General features: G+C 36.0%; 1 protein-coding gene across 1 annotated transcript in view; it reads right to left on the minus strand.

The window, feature by feature from the left end:
* Window positions 1-1,074: 1,074 nt before the first annotated feature.
* Window positions 1,075-13,817, minus strand: part of LOC107728091 (metalloendopeptidase OMA1, mitochondrial-like) — a 15,387-nt gene continuing 2,644 nt past the window's right edge. The window contains exons 2-5 of the mRNA XM_016538169.1: window positions 11,084-11,212; window positions 9,810-9,884; window positions 8,451-8,600; window positions 1,075-1,969 (exon numbers count right to left, since the gene is read on the minus strand). Coding sequence (XP_016393655.1) covers window positions 1,706-1,969; window positions 8,451-8,600; window positions 9,810-9,884; window positions 11,084-11,212 — 618 coding nt within the window. The 3' untranslated portion in view covers window positions 1,075-1,705. The remainder of the gene's footprint in view (window positions 1,970-8,450; window positions 8,601-9,809; window positions 9,885-11,083; window positions 11,213-13,817) is intronic.

Genomic DNA, 13,817 nt, shown 5'->3' on the forward strand with positions numbered 1-13,817 from the left:
TGAAAAGATATTAGGATATTACGACAACATTACTCTTAGGACATCGCAAACTAATTTTTTTCATGAATATGGCTTAACCTGATGGAGGACGCGCTCAGTCATTCAGGCGGTCTCTCTCTCGCGCGCGCTGTTTAGGCATGTTTTGTGCCGTTGATCGTTGTCGTCATCCTTAATAAATAAAACATTTATTCATGCTTGGGTGTCGGCTGTGAATCCAGTGGAGAGAAATCCCCCACCACTAACTGCAAACTGGCATTCAGTTCTGCCTCCATTTTGTTAGCAACGCCCCAACTTCCAACGATCCAATCAATAACCGAAGGACGAATTCAAGTCCCGCCCTCTCATTTCAGATGCCGTTTCACTCGGATATATGTCACAGCAGAGAAGAAAAGACAATCGCAACTTCTGTTTCATGCCGACTTTAAGTCACATAATGGCAGAGGTCTAATCCTGGAGAGTTGTAGTCCTACAGATTTCAGCTCCAAACCCATCCAAGGTTTTCAGGGTTACTTGATAATTACAGGCAGGTGTGTTGGAGCAGGGTTGGAACTGAAGTCTGCAGGATGGTAGCCCTCCAGAAGCAGGGTTGGTGATCCCTGCATTATGAAAATAAAATGGGTATGTAACTTATTGCCCAGCAATTATATAACAATGTACTGTATAATTAAACCAAGTACCAGTCACTTTGAAACACCAAGGTGATGTAACATCTACCATTGCTTGGTGAAATCAAGTAATATGTATCTGCATGACTGGGAGTTTTGTAAGAGGACAAAATAATTCCTCATGCAGATTTCACTTTTGTTTAAATTGGTCACAAAATCCAGTCATTTCAATACATGTCTGCATAATTGGAGGTTTCAAATGAGGGTGAAAAAGGTGTTGCAGTTGAGTTGTTGCAAATTTGCCACACTGACCAATTAATAGCTGCTTGGTTTGAAAGAGACTTGTGTGTGAGTGATGCTTCATGCATCACTACACTACTGACAATGGACAATAGACCTTTTCTGTAAGCAAAATTTCCCAGAAAGTGACCGTGCCTTTAAAGAAAAATGCTGGAGACCCAAGACTGGTAGAATCATTTATCTTGTGCGTAATTACAGTCATATTCTTTACGTTCATAGTATTCACACAGAGTGCATTTAAAATAAACTCAACACTTGTCAAGAACACAAGCACTGGGCTCATTTAGCGTCAGCTGGCCATTGATAAATCCTCTAAATAATGCAGTGTGTCCAAAGCTCCGCACAGCATCAAACACAGTGACATTAGCTGCTATGCAGCAGAGTTTCATTTACAGCCTGGAACCTATAGGGGACATTAAAGCAGAGGCAGATGTTTGATGAATAATGTACTGTACACCATAATGCATTCAGCTTCACAGGGGTCTTATGCTAATAACATCATTAAAACCAATCAAAAGCCCATTTATAATTGCTCCATTATTAACATGACTGCACTGCCGTGGATGCTTGGAGGAGCATAAACTCAAGAATCAAACACAAATGATCTACATACTCCCACTTAAATCATCTCACAGACTAACTGACGTAGGTATCAAAGTGACAGCTAATCAAATGGATCAAAAAACTGCCTGGTTCTATCCAATGACCCTCTCAGGCCTTGTTCAGAGCTACTGCACTGGAAAAAGAGAAGTGAAAAGGAAAGCTTGAATTTGTCCCTGTCAGTCATGATTCATCAAGTCTCATTTACTAAGCAGAGTTTGTGGCAGAGCGGATGTGGCCAGCACTCCCCCCCGCTGTGGCTGAGACCCTTGAGTCAGGACAGGAGGGGATTGAGGGAACGGCAACATGACTCCAGCTCTCTCTTTCTCATTCTTTTCCTCTTGTGCAATCTTTTCTTGTTTTTTGGCATTGTCCAGAAGCAATTTAACAGCCTGGTGGAAAATGACACGGGGGTCAGCTTTGGGGAGGGCAGGACAGTCACAGCTTGCGCGGAGCTCCAAAGCCTATAACAACACAGAAAATGACACAGATTAATGGAGATGGATTTAAGCTTTGACTTTTGACCTACGAACCTTCCAACTCTTCATCTCTACCCAGGTGACACTGCTTTTTAAGGATTGATGGATGGATGGATGGATGGAAATAGTGACATGAAATTTGGATGGTTGGATGGATGGAAATAGTGACATGAAATCTACATGGAAGATGGATGGAAATAGTGATATGAAATCTGGAAATAGTGAAATTAAATCTGGAAACAGCGATATGAAATCTAGATAGTAGGATGGATGGACTGAAGTAGCTATTCAAAAGATGGATGTATAGAAATAGTGATATGAAACCTGAATGGATTGGGAAAAATATTATAAATAAATAAATCTCACGCAGCAGATCGTCATTGACGTTTCAGCAATGTTTACATATGTTAGCTAGCGTGCTAGCAGCTTTCTACGCTCTGTCCTTACGGTTGTGGTACGTTTTCGACACATTATGCAGACAGTCACGTTATTGCAAAACTTTCACAAGCAGCTTCTCCATCTCCTCTATCCAACGGACCCCTTGTGTGTGACAACAATATCACAAATTCTCCACAAATGTGGCTTGTATGGGAAGGTTACAAGAAAAAAGCCACTTCTCAAGAAAGGCCACATGCAGTCACGACTGAGCTTTGCCAAAACACACCTTGAAGATTCTGAGGCAGATGAGACTAAAATTGAATTATTTGGTCTTAACACCAAACCATATGTCTGGCGGAAATCCAATCCAGCTCACCATCCAAATAACAGCATTCCTCCAGTAAAGCATGGAGGTGGTAATGTCCTGTTCTGGGGTGTTTCTCTGCAGCAGGGACTGGAGCACTTGTCAGGATAGAAGGAACAATAGATGGGAAAAATATTGTAAAATTCTTGAGGAAAATCTCCTGCCCTCTGCCAGAAAGTTGTCAAGGGGAAGCAGCATGTCATCTTCCAACATGACAATGACCCAAAACACACAGCTAAACTGAGCACACAGTGGCTGAAGGAGAAAAAGGTGAATGTCTTGCATGGCCTAATCAGAGCCCAGACTTAAAGAATTGAGAGCTTTACATTTGAAAAGTTCTGAAAGAGTCTGTGGATCGCTAGACACACCTCTACAATAGCCGTCATGAAATGTGTGGTATGAAAAAACTAACAGTGAAACTTTGAAACGTAAAAGTAGGCTACGTCAAATAATTATTACAATAAGTTAGGCTCCATTGTGTAACAAGCAAATTAAAATGATACACATTTATTATTCACAATATGGAAAGAGGAAATAAAACATAGTTCGTTAAGAGCATGACTCAAACATGCCATTAATGGGCTTATTAAATCCTCTTTTATTTTTTTGAGTTATTTTTTATCCATTCCGCATCTCCCACATATGTGTGTTTTAGTAAAGCGGTCTGTGTTGCAAGTTGGTGAATGAAGACACTTGCCAGGTTACGTGTCACTACTCTGCTTTATTAATTTATCCAGTGTAAAACCCGGACACCGCCACACAAATGTGGCTTTTTGTTAATGACTGTCCTACTACAGGATTTAACACAGAGTAACAGCTCACTACCAGTTACAACAGACACGGTAACAGTCTGGCACAGGCAATTCTAGTTGCATTTTTCATCAATTCATTTCTTAAATTATCCTTTGACTATGTTCTGGGCCGCCATGTAGCGGCGAAAACTTTTTTTGGCCCGATGCCAAACTTACTTGCCGACCCCTGGTCTAGATGTTCAAAGTTAGTAGAGACAGAGACAAATCCCAACAGACTAAAAGCTGTAATTAAAGCAAAAGGTGGTTCAACAAAATACTGACACAAGGGGGTGATCCTTTTTCATTCAGTGATTCTGTTTTTTTTTTACATGTTGGTGTTATATCTTTCACTTGGATGTTATAAGTTGCACTGAGTAAATGCAGCTGGATAAAACAAAAACTTTGTCCATCTTCATTTCAGGCTGCAAAGCAACAAAATTTGATTATTTTAAAGAGGGATAATTTTCTATAACCACTGTAACATTTGGATGAACTGGAGCAGGTATTCAAAGAAATGGATTGATGGAATGATGGGAATAGTGATAAAAAATCTAGATGGATGGTTCGGAGTAGTTATTGAATGGAAAGATGGATGGATGAACACTGACCAGGATATCGTCTACATTAAAGACATCCAGACTCATTTACAAAGACTGATTTGACAAAAACATGGCCCCTACTGCATTGTGTCTGTGACCTCTGAACTATGACCTTTGACCTCCATTAGGGGTGATGGAGAAACAGCCCTCATAACACTGGATCAATAATGCACTTTAAAACATTAACAACCAGTACCAGCACAAAGGACAGTTAATGTAAAATATTTTCTAGTTAAATTATCATTCTGAACCATCTGCCCTGGGGAAAGCTTATCAGACTGTGCTGCTAAATACTCACTCAAACCAGGAAGACCGTCAATTTTAAGCAACACCGCAATGTTTGAAAATCAGGCCATTAGGGAAACTCTACAAAACAAATTAAACTTGGTGAAAGAGTGACTGCAACAAAGATTATTGAGAACAATTACCCACAGAGGGACACGTCAGTTGCATACTTACGATCAATGTGACATTTAAAAAAGCAGACGCATTCTTCAAAAGTAACAAGTATTGATTTTACAAATAAAAAACAAAACAGTTCTGTCTGTACATATAGTTTACTTGGTGCTGCTAAGTTACAATCAAATTTCTGAATATTTTTATGATCACAGATTTCTATTCCACTTCTACTGATTTATTTCTTTTTGTTCATAAATTACCTATTAATTTTTTTGCTTCAAAAACAATGGCAGCAAAGGATGAAACTAGGTTGAATTCTAAATATAAATGTGTAAATATATATTAAATATGTATAATAAATATATAAATTACATTTTAAATATGGTAGCAAGACTGTTACAGTGAAAAAAAATTATGATACAGTAGGTGACACATATTAAAAATATACATAAATATTAGTTCTCACTTTAAATACAATTGATTTAAAATTGAAATAATTTAATACTGGCTTTAGAAATACACTAGCATATACAGTTAAATTACCTCAAAGCTAACAGACATGGACTTTAAGCAACAAAACTCCAATTTTGAGTTCATGTGGTCTTTACACCTTTTTCATACTTATATGAAACCCTACAAGCAGGTCTTCACCCAGTTGACACACATAAAACACCGCTATTACATACGTGTCAACATGCTAACTTCGTCAGACAAGCCACTCTCAAACAGTCACTCTTATACAAAGACGACGACTACAAAATCCACTTGTATTCATGTATAAGGCATCAGGAGACAGAGGGGAGTCCACGCACACTCCACTATGGTAATTCTCATTAGCGGGCACACGGAGGACGAGTCTCCATTGGCTCAGGTTAAAGAGGGTGAGAACAGAGAGAGCTGGAGGGCGTTTTAAAGTAACTTCCCAGAGGAGTAATAGCTTACACTCAACAGAAATACACACGCATTATTATAGTTGATGGAAAATTGGAGTCCTGGCCATCTGCTCCTTCTGTGTTTGAAGTGTGCAAGTACACAAGCTGGACTGTTAAAAGAGTTCAAGCTCAAGGTTAAGTAAGGCCCCTGCATGCCACTTAAATTCATACATTTACGCATCCTTCTGCCGCAACTTAGCATCGTATATATTAAACAGCCATTTTGTAGAGCCACTGGTGTGTGACGGGGAGAGAGCATGTTCCTGTATTGCTCTACAGTCCACTCTATAAACAGTATGTTAACCTGAGCTCTTTGTTTAAAGCAAGCGGTCAAGAGTTGGCTGGTTAGCATCATCTGTTAGCCCCTGCTGGTAGATGCAGTAACTACACCATCTGCCTTTCTCTGCTGACGCTGTAACTGTGAATTCTGAGGGAATTTTTTTGCAAGTAACATATTGCAAATTGCAAATATTTCATCATTCTATAGTAGTTGTTTATCAGTGCCTGATCTTTTTTTTTTTTTTTGAAGGCTCTTAAAAGTGTGAAAATGATTTATAATTTCCCATCTGCTGCCTAACATCACAAGATACTTCCATAAACATTACAGTTACACACATCCAGCACACACCAACACAGGAACATGTACCAACATCACTTTTATATGACAGATACGGTTTGTTTTATAGAATTATTATCCAGAACACGATTTGTTCGATTTGATCTATTATAACTAAATTATTATACTGTAACAATAAAAAACATAATACATATTCTAAAAATGTTAGCAATAATAATATACTTCCGTTTAAATGTTTTGGGTCAGTAAGATCTGACCCAAAATTATTACTTTTATTCAGCAAGAATAGAATAAATTGATCTAAAGTGACAGTAAAGACTTTTATAATGTTACAAAAGATTTCCATTTCAAATAAATGCTGTATTTTAAACTTTCTATTCCACAAAGCATACTATTAAAAAAATGTTTATTTAATTATCTATTTTCAGCATTGATAATAACAATAAATGTTTCTTGAGCATCAAATCAGCATATTAGAATGATTTCTGAAGGATCACGTGACACTGAAGACTGGAGTAATGATGCTGAAAATTCAGCTTTGCATCACAGGAATAATTTTTTTTTCACAATATAACAATATTTATATTGTTATATAAAACAATATTTTAACAAAAGTTTTTACTGTATTTTTGATCTAATAAATGCAGGTTTGGTGAGCAAGGCTGCATTTATTTAGAAGAAAGAAAATCTTACCAACTCCAAATGGTAATGTAATTAATATTGCCAATTTATTTCCATAAATGTCTTGGGTTAATTGTTCTTTCTCATATGAGAATGGAAAGATCTCGCATTCTTTGCATTTTCCACAATGCATCCATGTCACAAGACACAAGTGCTGATCCGTCTATGTTAAGTTCTAGTAGTAAAACCAATGGAACAAATGAAGCTAGTCTTCTCCTCCTGAGTTACCTAGCTACAGCAAACAAAGATGAAAAACTTTGGGCCGGCAACAGTGCCTTAACTTGTAAAATGATTATCTTGAGTGCACCACTGAGAATTAATGCATACAAATAATTATGAAATCTCATTTCCAGGAGGGGTGGCTCATATTTATATCCAAACTGTAAATAATTTATGTTGGGGAAGTGGATAGCAAACTAGTGCAGGTGACACCTGGACTATAAACACTTTCTCAATCCACTTTTCAAATTAGGATGACTCCCATCAAGAATGTTGCTATTTTATGAAAGGAAATGGCATTTGTTCAGAATCAAGCATGAGATTTTGGTGCTGCATAACGGCTCACATGGTGAATTATTTAGCCTCAGTCACTTATGAAGGCTTTCTCCTGTGGTTGCAAGTACTGATCTAAGGACTCCACCATTTGCATGTTGAGTTTTCTGACGTCTCTGCGATTCATGGATCCTCCAGGCCTTTTCATGGGTCTTGCGTTTGGTTCTCCACTCCAGCAGAAGAGCATTTATCTGTTCATTTCCAACGTTCTGAATTGCCAAATATACTTTTTCTAAAAGTATACTTTTTTTTTTTTTTTTTTCATGAATTTGTTTAAAATATAAGTTACTTTTCAAATTAGGATGACTCCCATCAAGAATGTTGCTATTTTATGAAAGGAAATGGAAACGTTCTGAATTGCCAAATATACTTTTTTTTTTTTTTTATTTCATTAATTTGTTTAAAATATAAGTTAAATATATTAACAATAACAGTACATTAGTAAGTCAATTTTAAATGCAATTTTAAATAAAATTTTCTAAATCCATTTGCCAACTGTTTTTCTTAGCAATTGGTTGGTTGTGTAAAATGCCACTGGATAGTTGAGATGTGGGAGCAACCAACGAACTTCCATGTGTGAACTGTCCAATGACATTTTATCGATTGGCAAAAGGATAAAGAAGGGCAAGTGGCAAATGGATAAAGAAAAGTAATCTGTATATGCTTTATAAAATTCAACTGAAATTATGCACTTAAAAATATTTATCAATTTACTGTTAAATTTAACTAGATTTTAAATATCAATCAAATAATCTTTAATATTGAATATTTAAAATAAACTATTTGAAAATGTATTTACATTTAATTTTTTTTTATTTCATGATTATTGATCATTTCATTTTATTTTTAAGCAATTCTTTTAGTCCTCCACAGTCCATATGTTTGCCACTTTTTTTTAAAGAAAAATGAAAATTACAAGGAAGGACAGAAAAAAAATGGGACTAGAAATGATGCATTGGCACCAGAGCTTAGAATGGTTCAAAACAACTATGCTAGGCCATGGCTTTGATGGTTCTTTCTTTTAGATCAATTCCTTAACCATTTGAAAAGGTTGTTACCATCTCAGCCATAAATTTAATGCTGCTATACACCACTGTACATGTTACAGTTTGCGTTTGTGTGGAAAGATTTCACTCATGTAACATTGTCTAATGATGTCTAATGATGCATGTATTTGCTTTCGTGTGCTTTACCTCAGGGACGAGGCGGTCCAACTGTCTGACACGGTTTTGGTGGGAAGGGTGTGTGGACAGCCACTCGGGGATGGTGGGTTCGCCTCTCAACTGATCATAGATCTCCATCTGCTGCCAAAACACTGGGCCCGCCCTCACGTCAGCACACGCCTGACAGAAACACACACCAATCTCAATAAATACACATACAGAGATGGTTTTCAGGCATGATAAAGCTCCGTCACCATCAAAGGAAGCAAACAGGGAGATGACAAACACACACACACACACACACACACACACACACCCATGAGAGCTCGAAGCTCTGGACAACGTCATTAGCTGGAGCTGAGAGCAGGCTGGATCATGGAAAGCATGACTCATGACTAGTCTAGCAAGCCTCGCATCGTTACCGCAGCAACGTGCCAGTGTCCTTCACCGAGCCGGCTGTGGCAGGCCAGATCTGGGCCCATTTACGAGCAGCAGGCGGTCGGTTATTACTACTATAAGAGATAGAAGGAAATTGATGGTTTCTCCATAATGATGCCAAGCATGGGATCAGGAGACATGCTTCCGTCAAGCAGTTTGTAAAGAAACAGTGCCATCTAGAGGTCATGTAGGATCCCGTTTTTCACAGTTTTAATTTATCCTAGTAATAAGAAGTTACTAATTATTAGTTATACAGCTTTTATTTAGAGTGACATAGAGGTGAAATGTGTAATGAAATGTTTAGCATCCCTGAAAAAAAAAAAATCAGCAGTGATTGGTTAGAGTATATTTATTCATGTATTATATCACATTTACATCCAAATGCTAATTAATTTACATAATCTACATGAAACAAAACCTAAATCCCAAACCCTAGCTATAACAGTTATTTGTTAACTGAAACTAAAACTATTAAAAATAGTTTTCAGTAATTCAAATAATGCTGAAATAAAATTCAAAACATTAATAAACACCAGTTAAAACTAATACTTAACAGAATATAAACAATACTAAAATGACACTGAGCTATAAACAGCTTAAATCATCTTCATTTAGTCTGATTTCCTGATCAGAAAATGCTGTTTGTGTCAAGTTTGTGGAATTTTTATCAAGCCTGACAGATGTTTTTCAGAAAATGGTTAAGGTTGATAATTCAGTTATGGAGTGTGAAACATGCTCAACGCCGAACGTCTACTTGCAGCTATGCTTCTGCGACGCAGCAATACGCTGCTTATCCATGGATTGTAAATTCTGAAACATATGAGCTGCTTACACTGTGGAACTTGTCTTATAGTGCATTTTAGGTGGACATTCAATATGTGCTCCCTTGGAATTGAACCTTGATAATAATAATAATAATAATAATAATAATAATAATAATATCTGCAGTACCTTAGCAGCCAGCTGCAGGCCAACCTGGTCTGCCTCTGCCTCCAGCTTACGACTGAAGGGCCGGTCAAATAAGAACTACAACACAGACAGAGAAAATGAGAGAGAAAATATGCAGTTAAATGAGCTATTCTGACAGAGCACACACAAGCTATATTGAGTAAACAGAGGAAGGTGGACAGAATAAAATGAACCATATTTGGAGAACAAAATGACTAGGAGATAAAAAGCCCAACCATTCAAATGTAATTTATTTTAAATGTAACAGGGGAAAAATGATAAAAAAAACAAGGAAAGAAAGGGATGAAAATATCCACATTAAAAAGAGAGCAAGAGAGTACACGGTATCTTAGAAGAAAAACACCATAAAAAAACCAAAGTACAATTAAATTGAAAGTGGGCCTTTGTTTCGCACAGTACAGTGATCCAGAAAATGCTAATTCAATATCCATTTAGAGAACAAATAAATGTAGCTGAATTTTAACTAACCTCAAATTGAAGTCTTTAGAAACCCAAATAAGATCTCCTCTGAGATATTGTTGTTGTTTTACAATGGTGGCGAGAAAGTACTTGAGAAGGTTTCTTTGAGCTCGAGCAGAGGAGTATAATTATTAACGTTTAAACGGTCTTTTAGGGATTTTAGAATCAATATTTAAGGAGTGTTTGCATCATTAATGGACAAACCCAACCTAAACTCAGTCCCTTAAATGTCTTATACTTAATTCTGAACAAACTATATATATATATATATATATAGAGAGAGAGAGAGAGAGAGAGAGAGAGAGAGAGAGAGAATAACGGTTTTAATAAATTCCTACTTTTATTCAGCAAGGATGCATCAAATTGATCAAAAGTGACAGTAAAGACATTTAAAATGTTACAAAAAATATGAATTCATATGATTTCATATGAATGCTGCTCTTTTAAAATTTCTATTAAAGAATTCTGAAAAAAATATTTCCACATAGATCTATCTATCTATCTATCTGTCTGTCTGTCTGTCTATCTATCTATCTGTCTATCTGTATATCTATCTATACACACACAAAATATACAAAAGTCATATTATTAAATTATAATATATGCAAGCATTTACATAAAATATATAACCCGTAAAATATTTTTAAATAAACTATATATTTTTATATATTTTATGTAAACATATTATATTTACATTGGTTCGAGACTAGCAAGATAAAGGGAAACATGTTGAAAGAAGGCAGATTATGAATCAATTGAAAAAAGAGAAAGAGAAAGATCATAAGGTCAGCCGTCACCTGCACTAGTTTGCCCTGTATCCACTGGCCCAGCACTGCTAAACTGTCCCGAGGACAGATCGCCCAGATCGCCGTTAACAGGATGAGAGACAACAGCTCCACCACGTGAGACAAACTGGCCTGCTCTGCCTGAGAAAGAGAGAGAAATTCATTATGGGCTTCTGTTTTTGTTGATTTCATCATTTATCTACTATGCTAATTTGTTTGTAATTCTGTGTTAAGAACCTTTTTTTCACTCTTAGCAGCCCATTCTTTGACAGCATGCCCAATTAGGAACAATGCAGAAAAACAAACAAGCAATTTAACAAAGATAGACATGATGAATCACACTGAATTTTAATCACGATACACACTGTATTGAAAGAAGGGCAACAGATATGCCAAAACATGTCCATGAGTGGCCGGGTATATGCCGCAAAGCAGATTTGTTGGGTAATTATGCCAGCTTCATAGTCATACAGTTGTATATGATGGTGTTGAAGGAGCATTCTGAGATTCTTGTGATAAGTGTAATGAGGTCTTGTGGTGTATACTGTGTATACAGTAACGGGAATCATTCTGTTATATTTTATATAATCATTTAACCTATTACAATAGCTTATTTGCATAAAAATTTATGTTTTTTTGTTTGTTTGTTTTTTTTACCCTCAAACACATTTTTTTTATTTATTTTTTTTACATAATAATATACCAAACCTGCAGAAATTAAAAATAAATACATAAATATGAGAAATAATAACATTTATTTATTTTTCATTACTGCTGTCTATCAACTAAAATTTTGGTTTGGTCCTTAAACAAAGCTATCGCATTCAAAAGACTTAAATAGCTAAAAAAATATAGCAAACAAATCATAAGTGACACTTTGAAGTAATTTTTTTTTGACAGCCACGGTTCACTGTCTACTTCAGTGTGGAAAAGAGCTGCTTGGACATTTTGCGAAACCAAAAGGACACACAAAATCTCCTTTTGTGTTTCACATATGCATTACCATTAATAAGGTAATAATAATTTATGCTTATGCTCATCAAGGCTGTTGATCAAAAATACAGTAAAACAGTAAAATTGAGAAATATTTTTTCAATTTAAATTTTAATATATTTTAAAATGTACCTAATTTTCTGTGATGACCAAGCTGAATTTTCAGCAGCCATTACTCCAGACTTTAGTGTCACATGATCCTTCACAAATCAGTCTAATAGGCTGAATATGTAAAATAAATAAATAAATAAATAATGTGTGTCAAATATAATATTGTTTTTCATTTTTCCTGTAGCTACCAGAATAAAATAAACTAGATGAGTAAAGTTCGCAGACGAACTTTGAAGTTGGCTTGAGAAAACCTAGCCTGAAAGTTCGAAAAAGTTTTAAAAGCTGTAAATAGTTGTAAAAGCTTTAAGTTCGAAAAGTTTTTTTTTAATTTACAGGTATATAGATAGATATATTGTTTACCAAAAACAGCTAAGACCAGCTAAAACAACCTAAAACCAGCTAAAAACCAGTTAAAATAAAGTGTGACCAGATCAAATTGGCTAAGACTACCTAGAAACTACCTACCTAAGACTACCTACCTGATGCTAGCAAGATTTATCATGGTTTAGCCATGTTGCTAGCAAGATTGGCCATAATGCTAACATGATGCTATCATGATTTAGCATGATACTAGCATGATTTAACCATGTTTCTAGCATGATTAGCATGTTACTAGCATGTTGTTAACATGATTAGCAAGTTACTAGCATGTTACTACCATGGTTAGCAAGTTACTAGCATGATTCTAGCATGATTAGCATGTTGTTAGCATGATTAGCATGTTTGCTAGCATGATTAACATGTTACTAACATGTTTCTATCATGATTAGCATGTTACTAGCATGATTATCAAGTTACTAGCATGTTGCTAGCATGATTCTAGCATGCTTAGCATGTTACTAGCATGTTTCTATCATGATTAGCATGTTAATAGCATGATTATCAAGTTGCTAGCATGATTCTAGCATGATTAACATGTTACTAGCACAATTAGATGTTACTAGCATGTTTTTTAACATGATTAGCATGTCGCTAGTATGTTTCTAGCATGATTAGCATGTTGCTAGCATGATTATCAAGTTGCTAGCATGTTACTAGCATGATTTAGATAGCTAGATAGATAAGAAATATGTGTGCTTGCTTATGAGTGGAACCTTAAATAGGTTGTTTGCAATCACGTGATTCTGATGACGTGCGAAATGCAGTTGGAGGGCAGGAAGCGATTTTTCTCCATAGAAATCACTAGCAGAAACTCAAAATGCCTGTGTTTTGCGTTGTTTATTGATGCTCAAATCGGCCAAACCGAGAAACCACAAGGAGCCAAGAAGTCAAAAGATTTCCTCCATCTCATCCATTCTTTTTCAGTCACTCCTGAAACTCTGCTGCATGTACAGGTTATGTGGCTGTTGGTCCTGTTAGTAGCACTCAAATACACAAAATAATGTTCTTTTTAACAACATCATATAACCCCTTTAATTATAATTTCAAGAGGTCTTTCAGTTGGGGACGGAAAGACAAGTCGCGATAAGGCTGGATTAAACTTCAAAAGGCAATGATGTCATTGAATAAATATGAGCGCTGCATGTTTCAAGTTAAAACGCAGCGCGGATGTCTTTATTTGAATGTATCTGAAGGCAACCGACTGTCCTCAGAAACGTGTCGTTGGCATTTTAATTTCATTTTACCTATAATTCCTGATAAA

The sequence above is a fragment of the Sinocyclocheilus rhinocerous genome, unplaced genomic scaffold (genome assembly GCF_001515625.1).
Source record: "Sinocyclocheilus rhinocerous isolate Xijiao unplaced genomic scaffold, SAMN03320098_v1.1 scaffold337, whole genome shotgun sequence".
NCBI lineage: Eukaryota > Metazoa > Chordata > Actinopteri > Cypriniformes > Cyprinidae > Sinocyclocheilus > Sinocyclocheilus rhinocerous.